This window comes from Dermochelys coriacea, chromosome 4 (assembly GCF_009764565.3).
Source record: "Dermochelys coriacea isolate rDerCor1 chromosome 4, rDerCor1.pri.v4, whole genome shotgun sequence".
NCBI lineage: Eukaryota > Metazoa > Chordata > Testudines > Dermochelyidae > Dermochelys > Dermochelys coriacea.
The window spans coordinates 806,342-821,669 of NC_050071.1; the positions used below are offsets into that span (position 1 = coordinate 806,342).

Here is a 15,328-nt window from a genome sequence, read left to right on the forward strand (position 1 = left end):
CAGAAGCAGGCAAACTTTTAGCCTGAGGGCCAGATCGGGTTTCAGAAATTGTATGGAGGGCCAGTTAGGGGAGGCTGTGCCTCCTCAAACAGCAAGGCATGGCCCGGCCCCCGCCCCCATGCGGCCCCCGCCCCCCCGCTTCTCGTCCCAATGGCCGCCTCAGGCCTCCAGCTCATCCAACCCCTCTGTTCCCTGAGGGGCCCCCCAGGATCCTTGCCCCATCCACCCCTCCTGATCTCTGTCCCCTGACCACCCCCAGATCCCCCCGCTCCTAACTGCCCTGCTGCCCCATCCAAACCCCCTTCTCCTTCCTGACTGCCCCCCCGGACCCATGCCACCACCTTTTCTCCCTGACCGCCCCCAGACTCTCTGCCCCAACTGCCCCCTGCCCTGACAGCCCCCCACTGCCCCATCCAACCCCCCATCTCCTTCCTGCCTGCCCCATCCAACCACCCCTTCTCCCTGACCACCCCGGGACCTCCAGCCCCCATTCAACCCCCTCTTCCCTGGCCTCTGACCACCCCGGACAGGACAGGCTGCCGGGCCGTGGTGCACAGAGCCCCGGGTCTGGCCGGGCTCGTAGCCCCGCGGCCCGGAGCATTGGCCGGTGGCGCCGGGAGCTGAGGCTGCGGGTGGGGAACAGCAGGGGGGGCCGGGGGCTCTCAGGAGCTCAGGGCTGGGCAGAAAGGCTCAGAGCCCCCTGCCCCTCTTCTGTCTCCCCGGCCCCACATCTCACTGCCCCCCAAGCCCGGAGAGCTGCAGCAGCTTCCCTCTGCCCGAGGCCGGGACTCGCAGCCCCCCGCTGGGAGCAGCCTGGGCCCCCCCGCCCCGCACAGGCTGCCCCGGAGCAGCTCCCTGGGGGGGGCAGGTCTCCCCTTCTCTCCCTGGGGGCACTGACGGGGGCGGGGCTCGGATACAAAATATACAAGATACAAAATATCACTAGATCAATCAATGCCCCAACTTACGCCTAGTGGGTGACAGACCCCCTACGCCCCCCGCTGCGGCACCCCACCTGAGATGCCCCAAGACCGACCAACAGCCATGGCCTGCTGCCACCCCACTGCCCCTCCCCATGAGCCCCCAGGCCCCAGTGTGGCTGTGCCCCTCCACAATCCCCCCCCGACTGTCCTCCTCGCCCCAAGACAGGGTGCAGCCGCCCCACCCAGCTGAGCCACCCTACCCCACAGCCCCCTCTCCTCCCTACAGCGCCCCACAGCCATGCTGTGTCCCCCTGGGGGCGGCCATGGGGCTGCCCCTCCCTCCCTCCCAACCCAACAGCCACTGCCATGCCATTGACCCAAGTCCCCTACAGCCTCTCCCTCCCCCACATCCCTCGCAGACCCAGTGCCCATCCCTACAACCCAATTGCCCCCTGTCCACAACCCCCCTCTCCTCCTCCCATAGCACCAACCCATCACCTACCCTCCCACAGCTCCCACCACGCAGACCCCTCCACCTCCCAGCTGTGCCACCTCCCCACCCCCCGCAACCCCACCAACCCCCGTCAGACATCCTCCCCCGCTGGGGCACCAGGGTTTCCCCAAGACCGACCAACAGCTATGAATTAAAAACCCCACAGTGTTTGTTGGGGCCTCCTGGAGCCATGGTCCCTACCTGGACATGTTGAAATCTCACTCTTGTCTCTCTGCTCCTGCCTCCGGCTCCGAGCCAGGCTCCGGACAGTTACGTGGTGAAGTGATGAACTGATGTTAGTGGAAGAAAAAATCAAAAACCAAAAGTGAAGCCAAAAGCGCAAGCCGGGCAGGCAAGGCAAATCGTAGGCTGTTGCCATAGACTCGTCCTCCCCCTCCTCCAATAACCCACCCAAACCGGGACACCACAGACCCCAGGGACCTCAAACCAACCACCTGGAAGCAGCAGCAAAAAGGCAGCAAGGACACAGGCCGACAGAGTGAAGGAAAATCAAAAGGGAAAGAGCCCAGTCTTTGAACGCTTGTTTAGTTCTCTGCACATGCTCCCAGAAGAGGATGGGGCAACCAACAGCCAGTCATGCTCTCGAGCAGGGAAAGAAAAGCTACTCCTGGACCAACAACAAAGCAAAAGGAGAAGGAACGGGACAGTGAGCAGGACAGAGAGATTTATTCAAGTGAGATGGTAATTCATTAATTCCCTGGGTTACTTCCTAGCCATTTCTGTGACTTTAGTGCCATTAAGAAAACTGTTCTCAAAATCTCTGGGTCTCCTTGCCCTACGCTGTGGTTATGAAAGCTCCTTCTCAGCTCCTTTTACAGGATCTTTTCAGGGGAAAAGGCAATACGCTGCATTTCTTGAAAATACAACTCTTAGCATACGCATTTAATCACACACACATCCTGCAGATGGTCTTACAGTTACCAGTTTCCTGTAGCTTTTGTCAATCTAACGGCCAGTTAGATTGAACACAAGCGAGGAGCTGGGCTCCGTCGGTCGCGATCCCATGCTCCGAGGCTTTGCAGGACTGAACCCAGAGTCCGATGGCAAAACACCCCAGCTTCAGACTTGTAAATTCCCACTTTTGTCTATGGATTTTGCAATCTCATTCTGTAATCGTTAGTCCTTAAATGGGTTAATCTCCAGGTTTTCCGCTGTTATCATTTGGTGGTTTTGTTGGCTTCCCATCCTTAGCTCTTTGTTATCAGGAATTGCTGCTGATGGCTCACCCCATCTGTGGTAACTGTTATCCCCTCTGCCACCCTCTATCTGGGGGTTTCCCTTCTGCACCTACCTGGGAGGCCACCCACCCCCCACATCTGAACCCCCGATCTTGTCCCCATTTTGTCCCTTTGCCCATCCCTCCCCTCCAATTTCCACCCTTCAGGGGGATTTTCCCTGCCTTTGGTTACAGGGAGCAGATTCTGGTGGTGAGTGAGGGCAGTCACGGGAAGCTGTCGCTGAGCATGTGATAAGAACATCAGAGCATAAGAACGGCCAGATGGGGTCAGACCAAAGGTCCATCTAGCCCAGAATCCATCTGCCGACAGTGGCCACTGCCAGGTGCCCCAGAGGGAATGAACAGACAGGAATCATGCCGTGATCCAGGCCTTGTCGCCCCATCCCCAGCTTCTGACAAACAGAGATTAGGGACACAATTCCTGCCCACCCTGGCTAATCGCCATCGATGGACCGAGCTGCCAGGTATCTACCTAGTTCCCTGCCGAACCTTTTGATCCCAGAACCCTGCTCAGGAACAGTGAAGTACCAAGTTGTAATAAAGAAGCAACTTCTGATACCAGGGCAGCTCCTCTTCCTCCTCCCCTCCCATGGGGATGAGCAGTTCCCCCCCCCACCAGTTGACTCTCTGCCCCGGACCCCTTCACCTCATCACCCCTTCAGCCTCCCTCCAAATATCCCCTTCCCCCCTTCACCTCTTCAGCCCCCCATCACTCCCTTCCGGATCCCCCAACTGCCCCGGTCCCCCTCCCCTCATCACCCCCCTCAACCTTCCCCCTGCCTCCCAGGCTCCTCCCCAGCTGCCATTTCAGTCTTCCCCTGCTACACCCAACTGCCCTCCTTCAGCCTTCCCCCCGAACCCCTCACCTAGCTGCCCCACTTGACCCCCTTTAGCCTCCCTCCCTTGCAACTGCCCCTTCACCCCCTCACCCACTCCCCTCCCTCAGCCTCTCCCCAAATTCCCAGCTCTACCACACTGAGGTTCGCCTCCCCACAACCGTCTGCTTCCTTCCCATGGGGAACAGGGGCAGGAAATGCTTTTTTAAAAACCTGTTGCCAAGTAAAAAGTTAAACAATCCAAGCAAGCCCCTCCCTTGCTTTGTGCTGGGCACCCGGCTGCGGGCTTGTGGGTGTTGGGCTGGGGAGGGGTTGTTCTGAGCACACTCCCTTCGGGGAAGGGGTGCAGTTGGCCAAAGGGGCAGGTTGAATCCTTAGCAGAGAATTCCTTTCTCCATGATGTTAGCTAAGCGTTGCTGTTCAATGTCAGCCGATGAATTCAGCATTTGAAACAATCTGACTGTAAATCCCTTGCCCTCTCACTTGCTGGAGTTCTCACACCCTCTGCTCTTGTGAGCTCACCACAAGGCATGGTGTCTTATTTCCATAGCATCTTGGAGATTAGACGGGACCGAAGTGGATGAGGTAAAAAATGAAGCATAACTCCTTCCCGTCCCCCTTTTGACTTAGGAAAAATAAATCCTGTCCTTCCTGCAGCCCCAACCCAGCCCCACCAGAGCTGCTGCGGCCAGGAGAGAGGTGCCTTTCACATGGCCTTGAGCTGCTACGGTGAGAGAGGGCTGGGGGGAGTCCTCTCTCCCTGGGGCAACCTGCATCCCCAAACCCCTCATCCCCCACCCCATCCTAAAGCCCGCACCCCCAGCCAGAGCCCTCAGCCCCCCCCCGCACCCCAACCCTCTGCTCCAGCCCTGAGCCCCTCATCCCTGGTCCCACCCCAGAGCCCACACCCCAGCCCTTTGCACCACCTGAGCCCCCTCCCATACTCAGAACCCTTCAGCCTCACCCCTGCCACACACCGTCTATGTGCAGAATGAATTTTGCAATCTGCACCAAGAGACAGCTTAGGGGTTACACCTCACTTCCATATTGGTGCACATAACAAAATTCGTTCTGTACGCGGATATAACAAATTAGAGGAAACAGGGCTCCTGACTTTCAACCTATCTGTCACATCTTGAATTTCATACATTGACCGATGAGAATAAAGTGCTCTCAGGTGACCTACAGACCAACAGTTGTTCATAGGAATTATTCAATAAGTATTTTAGAAGACCTAGAACATTAGAGGAAATCATGAACTGCTAAGAGACAATTCATGGAGAGAAGCAGCAAGATTCATCCCATACATTGGATTAAGTTGTGACTTATTTGCATGATTTGAAAGGAGATCAAAAGGACCCGAGTCTCCTGCTCGGCCAATCAGCATTGAGACACTGAGGGGTGGGAGGCTGAGAGGTCTTACCAGATGCCCCAAAGGATGGCCCAGGTCTCCATCAGAGGCTCCATCAGATCAGGACCCACCCCTTTGGGAAGACCTCCTGCAATGAGAGCAACCCCCCCTCCCTCGCCCACACTCCACACACACCCCTCCTTGGTAGAGGGAGGGAAGCAGGGAATAGGGAAAAAAGAAGCAAGAGAAGAGGAGAAAGGAGGGAGGAAAGAGGAAAAAGGAAACCAAAAAGGATAAACCCAAAGGTCCCCAGTGATTCCAAGGGTCAAAGTCCTAGGTAGGAAACCAAATTCTGCCCCCTTACGCCAGCGTTTTCTGTGCCGAGAATTCTGCCTGCAGCAGGTGCATCAGACCAAACAGGTTCCAGACCTCTCGGAGCCTCTTACCTTGTCAAAGGGAAGTTCGTTTTCTGGCACAACCAGTGGTAGGAAAGGAGAAAACTCCACAGAGGCTCCTCCTCATGCTCACAGACGTGAATCCTAATTCTCTCTCTGTCCTCAAGGGGAGACCTGGAGAAGGAGAGGTGCGGCAGCAAAGCCGGGAGGGTCTCAGAGACTGCCCTGACCCTGCACCTCGGCCCTGCCCGGCTGATGTCGGGGTCTCTCTGTGAGGTCACCCCCTCTCCACCACCTTTGCCCAATGGGCTGAGTTTCTGCAAAAGGCCTTTGTAATGTCAGTGCCCCACCCACTCCTCCCCTCCACGCTGATGTCCTGCCCCTGCCCAGCCTCTTTGGAGGTTGGAGTTGTTGCCCCTGGATCTAGGGTTGCCAACTTTTGCACCGAGCAAAACCGAACACCCTTGTGCCGTCCCTTCGCCAAGGTCCTGGCCCGCTCACGCCATCTCCCTCCCCTCCGTCACTTCCTCTCCCCCACACTCACTCATTTTCACCACGCTGAGGAGGGCTGGGGAGGGTCCCTTTTCAACTGGATGTTGTCGGGACAGACCTTAGAAGGAGGGCTGCCTGCCAAGCACCTTTAGGAGGAGGCATCCCTCCCTGTCAGAAAATCATCTCCCTCCTTCAGCTCAGTGATGGCCTGAATTGCTCCTTATCCCGGCAGAGCCAGAGGACTGAAAGCAGCAACATGAAACCCCTGTGTAGCTAGCAGGAATGAACGCAAACACGCCCTTGTATCTGAACAGATGGTTAGTTTTACCCTTGGGAAACTACAAGTCTAAAGGGATAGGCGGTGGCACCAGATCTAAGGAATGAACACAATCATAATCGTTATGCCCATTGTGACTGCAACATCTTTTTATACATGTCTCATTATCATTCGTGCATTCTTTTCTCTGGAGCACAGACCTTGACTATACCTTGACCAAGAAATTTGGATCTTGATGAAAATAATCGCCTGCACCTTGCGATGGAGTTGACACCCACGGGGGTGTCCCTACATAGTTTCAAGTACGAACAACAATGGCTGCCTTTTAGCCATAGTTTTTAATCAGGGCAATACATTGATACAACCCTCTGTTAAATCATTTCTCAACCTGAGGCCTTCACTCACATGCCTTCGGGCATTGTGCTACCATGGGGATGTTTCATTTCCCTCCACAATTTCACACAGAGACACAATTTCCTTTGCACAGATGATCCATGAACAGCAAAACCTCCCTGTGTCTCTTGTCTGAGCCAGGGCATTCAATTCCATTGACACTTTCTCTCCTGCAATAGCAAAGGTCAAACGGGGGACCTGGCCACCTTCAGCCCTAACACTGAAATATTGGCTTGGCTCTTTCTTTATGCTGCTCTTGTTATTCCAAGAAACATCAAGGATAGAATGCAAGGCTGAGTTCACTCACCAACCCCCTGAAAAATGTCAGTGCCCAGAGAAAACCTGCCCCCTGCTATTGGAATGATACCCTGGAGATCTGAATGGGAAAGGGACTGTCTGAATTGTCAAGATGGGGAACGAACAATGATCCACAGCAATGTCATTAACACAAACACACTCTAATCATGCTCCAGCCGGAAGGAAAATGGGCAGGAATTCCTGCTGTCCAGCAATGGACACACTCACCCCCCTGCGCAGCAGTGAGTGTGCTGGGGAGGCTGGTCTGAGCAAACAATTTGAAGTGATAATTCAGTGAGAAGAGAATCACAGTGTAGTGAGGCAAATGTCCATCAGGTACTTGTAGCTGAGTGGTTAAGGGGATGGACTAGAAACCCCTTGGGGCCTTTCCACATAGGTTTGAATCCTACCAACTATGGAAACATTGAACTGTTGTCATTGCTGTAGTCTTAGTGCCGGAGCATCCATGGTGCCAATTGAAGATAGATCTGGTCTCACTCTTAGGCTGGCTGCACTTAAAAAGCTCCTATAGCAGTTTGGAGTAGACACTTGCTACAGTGACTGGAGGGGATTTCCCATTGCTGTAGCTACACTGACACAATACAGAGTAGGAGCCGTGTTAGTCTGTATTCGCAAAAAGAAAAGGAGTACTTGTGGCACCTTAGAGACTAACAAATTTATTTGAGCAAAAGCTTTTGTGAGCAACAGCTCACTTCATCGGAGCTGTAGCTCACGAAAGCTTATGCTCAAATAAATTTGTTAGTCTCTAAGGTGCCACAAGTACTCCTTTTCTTTTTACTGACAGAATACAGAGACTGAATTCCCACCCCGCCTCTGTCATAAATATAAAGGGAAGGGTATCCACCTTTCTATATACAGTGCTATAAAATCCCTCCTGGCCAGAGGCAACATTCTGTCACCTGTAAAGGGTTAAGAACTAACCTGGCTGGCACCTGACCCAAAGGACCAATAAGGGAACAAGATACTTTCAAATCTTGTGGGGGGAAAGGTTTTTGTTTGTGCTCTTTGTTTATGGGGTTGTTCTCTCTTGGGACTGAGAGAGGCCAGACAGAAATCCCTCTTCTCCAGCCCATCCTAATCCAAGTCTCCAATATTGCAACCAGAAGAGGTAAGTCAGGTAAAGCGGATTAGTTTATCTTTTGTTTTATGTGAATTTTCCCTGTGTCAAGAGGGAGGTTTATTCCTGTTTTCTGAAACTTTAAGGTTTTGTCCAGAGGGGGATCCTCTGTGTTTTGAATCGGAATACCCTGTAAAGTATTTTCCATCCTGATTTTACAGAGGTGATTCTTTTACCTTTTCTTTCATTAAAATTCTTCTTTTAAGAACCTGATTGATTTTTCATTGTTCTTAAGACCCAAGGGTTTGGGTCTGTGTTCACCTGTACAAATTGGTGAGGTTTATTCTTGAGCCTTCCCCAGGAAAGGGGGTGTACGGTTTGGGGGGATATTTGGGGGAAAGACGTCTCCAAGTGGTCTCTTTCCCTGTTCTTTGTTTAAAATGCTTGGTGGAGGCAGCATACTGTTCAAGACCAAGGCAAAGTTTGTACCTTGGGAAAGTTTTTAACCTAAGCTGGTAAGAATAAGCTTAGGGGGTCTTTCATGCGGGTCCCCACATCTGTACCCTAGAGTTCAGAGTGGGGAAGGAAAACTGACAGCCTCCATAGGAGCTCTCTGTAGTTTAATTGTTTTGCAGCCAGCTTCCCAGTAGAAATGCTGTTGCGGGACATTCCCAGACCGAAATACAGTGCTACCACCGATGTACACAGGCTGAAATTGTGGAAAAGCAGCATCTCTTGCCCCATAACCTCAGCTGTGCATAACACAACACCATCCACAGCCTCAGGAACAACTCTGACATCAGAATCAAAAAGGCTGATAAAGGGAGTGCTGTCATCATCATAAATAGGTCAGAATATGAACAAGAGGCTGCTAGGCAGCTCTCCAACATCACATTCTATAAGCCATTATCCTCTGATCCCACTCAGGGTTACCAAAAGAAACTACAGCATTTGCTCAAGAAACTCCCTGAAGAAGCACAAGAGTAAATCCGCACAGACACACCCCTAGAACCCTGACCAGAGGTATTCTATCTGCTACCCAAGATCCATAAACCTGGAAATGCTGGATGCTCCATCATCTCAGGCATTGGCACCCTGACAGCAGGATTATCTGGCTATGTAGACTCTCTCCTCAGGCCCTACGCGACTAGCACTCCCAGCTATCTTCGAGACACCACTGACTACCTGAGGAAACTAAAGTCCATCAGTGAGCTTCCAGAAAACACCATCCTGGCCACTATGGATGTAGAAGCCTCTACACCAACATTCCACACAAAGATGGGCTACAAGCCGTCAGGAACAGTATCCCCGATAATGTCACGGCAAACCTGGTGGCCGAACTTCATGACTTTGTCCTCACCCATAACTATTTCACATTTGGGGACAATGTATACCTTCAAATCAGCGGCACTGTGATGGGTACCCGCATGGCCCCACAGGATGCCAACATTTTTATGGCTGACTTAGAACAACACTTCCTCAGCTCTCGTCCTCTACTCTACTTGCGCTACATTGCATTACATTACATCTTCATCAACTGGACCCATGGAAAAGAAGCCCTTGAGGAATTCCACCATGATTTCAACAATTTCCATCCCACCATCAACCTCAGCCTGGACCAGTCCACACAAGAGATCCACTTCCTGGACACTACGGTGCTAATAAGCGATGGTCACAGAAACACCACCCTATACCGGAAACCTACTGACTGCTATACTTACTAACATGTCTCCAGTTTCATCCAGACCACACCACACAATCCATTGTCTACAGCCAAGCTCTACGATACAACCGCATTTGCTCCAACCCCTCAAACAGAGACAAACACCTACAAGATCTCCATCATGCATTCTTACAACTACAATATCTACCTGCTGAAGTGAAAAAACAGACTGACAGAGCCAGAAGAGTACCCAGAAGTCACCTACTCCAGGACAGGCCCAACAAAGAAAGAAACAGAACGCCACCAGCCGTCACCTTCAGCCCCCAACTAAAACCTCTCCAACGCATCATCAAGGATCTACAACCTATCCTGAAGGACGACCCATCGCTCTCACAGATCTTGGGAGACAGGCCAGTCCTTGCTTACAGACAGCCCCCCAACCTGAAGCAAATACCCACCTGCAACCACACGACAAAAACACTAACCCAGGAACCTTTCCTTGCAACAAAGCCAGTTGCCAACTCTGTCCACATATCTATTCAGGAGACACCATCATAGGGCCTAATCACATCAGCCACACTATCAGAGGATTGTTCACCTGCACATCTACCAATGTGATGTATGCCATCATGTGTCAGCAATGCTCCTCTGCCAGGTACATTGGCCAAACTGGACAGTCTCTACGTAAAAGAATAAATGGACACAAATCAGATGTCAAGAATTATAACATTCAAAACCAGTCAGAGAACACTTCAATCTCTCTGGTCACTTGATTACAGACCGAAAAGTCGCAAAATTACAACAAAAAATTCAAAAACAGACTCCAACGAGAGACTGCTGAATTGGAATTAATTTGCAAACTGGACTCCATTAAATTAGGCTTGAATAAAGACTGGGAATGGATGGGTCATTACACAAAGTAAAACTATTTCCTCATGTTATTTCTCCCCACCCCCCCCCACCCCCCACTGTTCCTCAGAAGTTCTTGTTAACTGCTGGAAATAGCCTACCTTGCTTGTCACCATGAAAGGTTTTCTTCTTCCCCCCCCCCCCTCCGCTGCTGGTGATGGCTCATCTTAAGTGATCACTCTCCTTACAGTGTGTATGATAAAACCCATTGTTTCATGTTCTCTGTGTGTGTGTATATAAATCTCCTCTCTGTATTTGCCACTAAATGCATCCGATGAAGTGAGCTGTAGCTCACGAAAGCTTATGCTCAAATAAATTTGTTAGTCTCTAAGGTGCCACAAGTACTCCTTTTCTCTGTGGGAACGGTTTTCCAACCAGTTCTGTAACCACCTTATAGTAGCTCCACCTAGGCTGTATTTCCCTTGTTTGAGACTGTCATCTGAGACCGTATCAGAAGTCTTAGGCTTTGTCTACATTAGCAACGTTAAAAGCGCTGCCATGGCACCAGCATGGAATCGCGACACCACCGCTAGGAGAGAGCTCTCCCAGCGCTCTAAAAAGCCACCCCCACGAGGAGCGTAGCTAACAGCACTGGGAGCGGGGATTACAGGTCTGTAATTCCCCAGGTTGTCCTTATCCCCTTTTGTATAGACTGGCACTATATTTGTCCTCTTACAGTCCTCTGGAATCTCCCATCTTCCATGACTTTTCAAAGATAATCGCCAATGGCCCAGATATCTCCACAGTCAGCTCCTTGAGTATTCTAGCATGCATTTCATCAGGTCCTGGCAACTTGAAGACATCTAACTTGTCTAAATCAAGTTTAACTTGTTCTTTCCCTATTTTAGCTCCAGATTCTACCTCATTTTCATTGGCAATCACTTATGAAACTTTTTGGTGAAAACCGAAACAGAAAAGTCATTTAGCACTTCTGCCATTTCCACATTTTCAGTTATTGTCTTTCCCTTCTCCTTGAGTAACGGGCCTACCCTGTCCTTGCTTTTAATGTATTTATAGAATAACTTTTGTTACCCTTTATGTCTCTAGCTAATTTAATCTCATTTTGTGCCTTGGCCTGTCTAATTTTCTCCCTACCTGCTTGTGTTATTTGTTTATAGTTATCCTTTGTAATTTGACCTAGTTTCCACTTTTTGTAGGAGTCTTGAGTTTCAGATCATTGAAGATCTCCTGGTTCAGCCAGTGTGGTCTCTTGCCATCCATCCTGTCTTTCCTGTGCAGTGGGATAGTTTACACTTGTGCCCTTGATGTCTCATTGAATAATTTCCAACTCTCTTGAACTGTCTTCCCCTTTAGACTTGCTTTCCATACAGAGCCATCCTGTCCATTGGACAGTTCGGGGTGGGCGCCCCGGGCCCTGTGCATTGGGGGGGCCTCACTTTTCAGGGGACGCGGGACCTGGGCGGCCTGGGGGCCAGCAGCAGTGCGAACGGCCATGCTTCGCTCCGCCTCACCAGCTCTCGACATTGCTCGGGAGAGGAGGGGGTGGGCACTTGGGGGAAGGGGCGGAATGGGGACGGGGCAGAGCAGGGAAAGGAAGAGGCCGGACAGGGGAAGGGGCTGAATGGGGGTGGGAGCAGGAAGGGAGGATGGGGTTCGGTGGGGCCTGGGGTGGTGGAGGGGTTATCCCGGGACCCAAACCCCCCTAGGGAGGGCCCTGTTGCCATGGGACCTTACCTACCAACTTCCTGAGTTTGCTAAAGTCTGCCTTCTTGAAATCCATTGTCTTTATTGTGCTGTTCTCCCTCCTGCCATTCCTTGGAATGATGAACTCTATGATTTCATGATCGCTTTCACCCAAGCTGCCTTCCACTTTCAACCTGTTCCTTCCTATTTGTCAAAATCAAATCTAGAACAGCCTCTCCCCCAGTAGCTTTCTCCACCTTCTGAAAGAAAAATTGTCCCTAATAGATTCCCAGAACTTGTTGGTTAATCTGTGCCATGTTGTTGTTTTCCCAACAGATCTCGTCTTCAATAGTGTAGAGTGCTGTTGACACATTATCTAACGTTGCTCAGAGCAACTCTAGATGACACAGTGATTAAAGCCACCTGAACCCCATCTCCACCATTGCGATCTCTGGTGGAATTGCATCGCTTGTGGGTAGGGGTCCCAACTTTGCTAGTGTAGACAAGGCAATGGTCAGGAATCTATTCGGTGGTGTTGGGCTGAATTATTATCCCCCTAGAGCTGTGCTGTGTGTGGCTGAGTATGACCCTGAAGGTGTCTGACCTGCTTTTATTGTTACGTTTCTTTTGACTCATCTGAAAGTTGGATTTTGATGTTTGTGAAATCTGGGCCTGATCCAAAGCCTGTTGAAGACAATGGGAGTCTTTCCATTGACTTCAGATCGGCACCATTCTGTCACCTCACTGACCACGAGTTCAAATCCTTTCCTCAGTTGTCTCCTTTGGGAACAAGACCAAGACTAACAACTATGGAAAATATTTACATAAATGATGGTCTGCATCTAAGGCCATCTAATGCCTGGCACCAAGAGTCAGTATAAAATGCGCAGATCTGCCAGGCCCTGCTAGGGTGTAGGGTGCCTCAGTGGGTAATGGAGGGGGTTTGAGAAGTGCCAACACCCTTCCTCCTACAGCTGCCTTTAGTCATGCCTCCCTCCCTCCTCCTTGTTACTCCAGAACAACGGAAATTCACATGCAAGAACTTTGTTAATGGGGAGTTAAGGTTGCAGGTGCTCAGCCCTGCCCTGGGCTCCCTGTATCCTGTCAGAATGGGTTTGTGTAAGCGAGTAGGCGGGTGTGGCTTTCCCTTGGTGTCCGTCTCTGAGGGAGGCCACGTCCCTTTGCTGACGCTCCTGGAACAACAGTCTAAGCAAGGGGGCAGTTGGCCATCTAAGGTGCCAGCCCTCCGGCAGGATAGACCACGGAACAGCCTAGGGCTCAGGCAGGTGCCATCGACTTGCTCAGGCCTCCTGGCCTAAGGTGGGGAGGCTGCCAACCCCGGGGTTAGGGTGACAGGGGAACGTGCGCCCACCCGACTCCACTGTGTCCCAGCCCAGGGCTCTAACAACAGCAGAGCGGTCTGCCACTGGCTCAGCGGGGATCCAGCCGCAACACACTGACCTAGTGCCAGCCAGCAACGTAGCTGGACAGTTGTCAGCTGCCCCTGGGCTACTTGCTCCCCGCCCCTCCCCTCCCCCTGGGTGTAGCTGAACCCCGGGTCGTCCTCCGTCTCCCCGTGGTGCACACTGCCAGTGGCAATCCCAGCAGCTCCTCAGCGTCGGGCGTTGGCAGTTCTGCTGTCCCAGGGACGCACCCAAGATACCAGGAGTCTTCCAAGGGCTCCAGCGGCGGGGAAGCGTGTGACTTCCTTGGCGACTCCTGCTCAACTGAGCTGCAGGGCTCGCCTCTTATATGTCCGGTTATGTCTTATATGTCTTATATGTCCAGTTCCCATCCCGCCCTTCCACTTCCTGCATGGCAAGCGACGTCTCCGGCTCTGAGGGAGGCCATGCCCCTTCGCTAGAGAGTGTTTAACTCCCAGAAGTCAAAGGTTGGCAAACCAGGATATGCAGAGGTAGAATGATGCTTCCCATGCAGCTCGAACTCTGCCCCAGTGGGTCTGGGAATAGGAACAGGAAGTTGACCAGCACCATGCCAAACAAAACTTGCCCTTGTCTGTGTGCCCAGCACTGGGAATAGGAACAGGAAGTTGACCAGCACCATGCCAAACAAAACTTGCCCTTGTCTGTGTGCCCAGCACTGGGAATAGGAACAGGAAGTTGACCAGCACCATGCCAAACAAAACTTGCCCTTGTCTGTGTGCCCAGCACTGGGAATAGGAACAGGAAGTTGACCAGCACCATGCCAAACAAAACTTGCCCTTGTCTGTGTGCCCAGCACCACCCCAAATCAGCATTGCTCTTCATACCGTCCACACTGTTGGGTGCAGCGCCATTGATTAAGGCGGGAAATGCTTTTCATTGGCTGGCGGGAGGGTGACATCTGTGGTCTGCGTGAGGGACCCCTCTGGGCACAGACCAAAGGAGGCGGAGTTGAGGTTGTTTGGCAGGAGTATCCTGGGCAGCTTCCCCGTAGACTGGTCTGTGAACCAACCAGCTCATTGCTAGAGAAGAGTGAGGTGATGACTGTTCCCTTTGGATAGGAGTCCCTGTATCTACTAACTACACTGACACCCTGCCCTGTGAGAGACGCTAATATCCTCTCTCTTCTCCTCATCCTCTGCACAGCAAATGACCAAGGATCTAGTGGCTCTGACCTATCTGCCAAGGGTAAGTGAGGGGGGCTCTAGCCTAGGGGTTCACTGCTCTCACTGAGGCCTCTGGAGAGAGACACCTAGTCCAAGTCATTGGACCCTGAGTCTCCCTGGCCTGTCCCCTCTAGAAAAGCAGCCCCAAGGAGCAGAACAGGGGAGTTCTGGATCTCTTATTTCCCTTTGATTCACACTGGAGGTGCAGGAACAGGTTTGCAGCCAAATCCTCCTTGTTTTCTCTGCCATGACTTTAGGTGTGAAAGACTCTAGTGAGAGGGATTTCTCTGTGGCTGCTGACACAGCATGGGCTGAGCTCAGCTTTTGCAATGATAAACTCCAGCTGCTTCAGAGAACAGTCTCCCGTGAACTGCAGGGAGGAAACAGGAGGGACAGAGCCCAGCACCTGAGGCTCCAGGAACACAGATCGCTGACACTTGAGCTACAAGCTTTGTCGACGGGGTTAGAGATTTTGTCCACAGAACATGGCCACTAGGGCGACCGTCCCACAGCAGTGTGCACTGTCATCGCAAAACATTGTGGCAGGTTCCCTTTAATAGACGTTGCCTGTGTTTAACTTCTGCAGCTTAACAGAGCCTGTTGGAGTCTGTGCCACAACCTGAGAGGACCCCACAGAGGAAGATGGAGGAGCTCTGCTCTGTCTCCCTACAAGAACCAATCCACCCCTCCCTAGCTTTTCTCTGGCACTTG

General features: G+C 51.9%; 1 protein-coding gene across 1 annotated transcript in view; it reads left to right on the forward strand.

Moving 5' to 3' along the window:
* LOC119854956 (class I histocompatibility antigen, F10 alpha chain-like) overlaps window positions 1–15,113 on the forward strand; it is a 404,018-nt gene extending 388,905 nt beyond the window's left edge. Inside the window, 1 exon segment of the mRNA XM_043513219.1 lies at window positions 14,875–15,113. Within this exon segment, the coding sequence (XP_043369154.1) occupies window positions 14,875–15,113 (239 nt within the window).
* The last annotated feature ends 215 nt before the right edge of the window (window positions 15,114–15,328 follow it).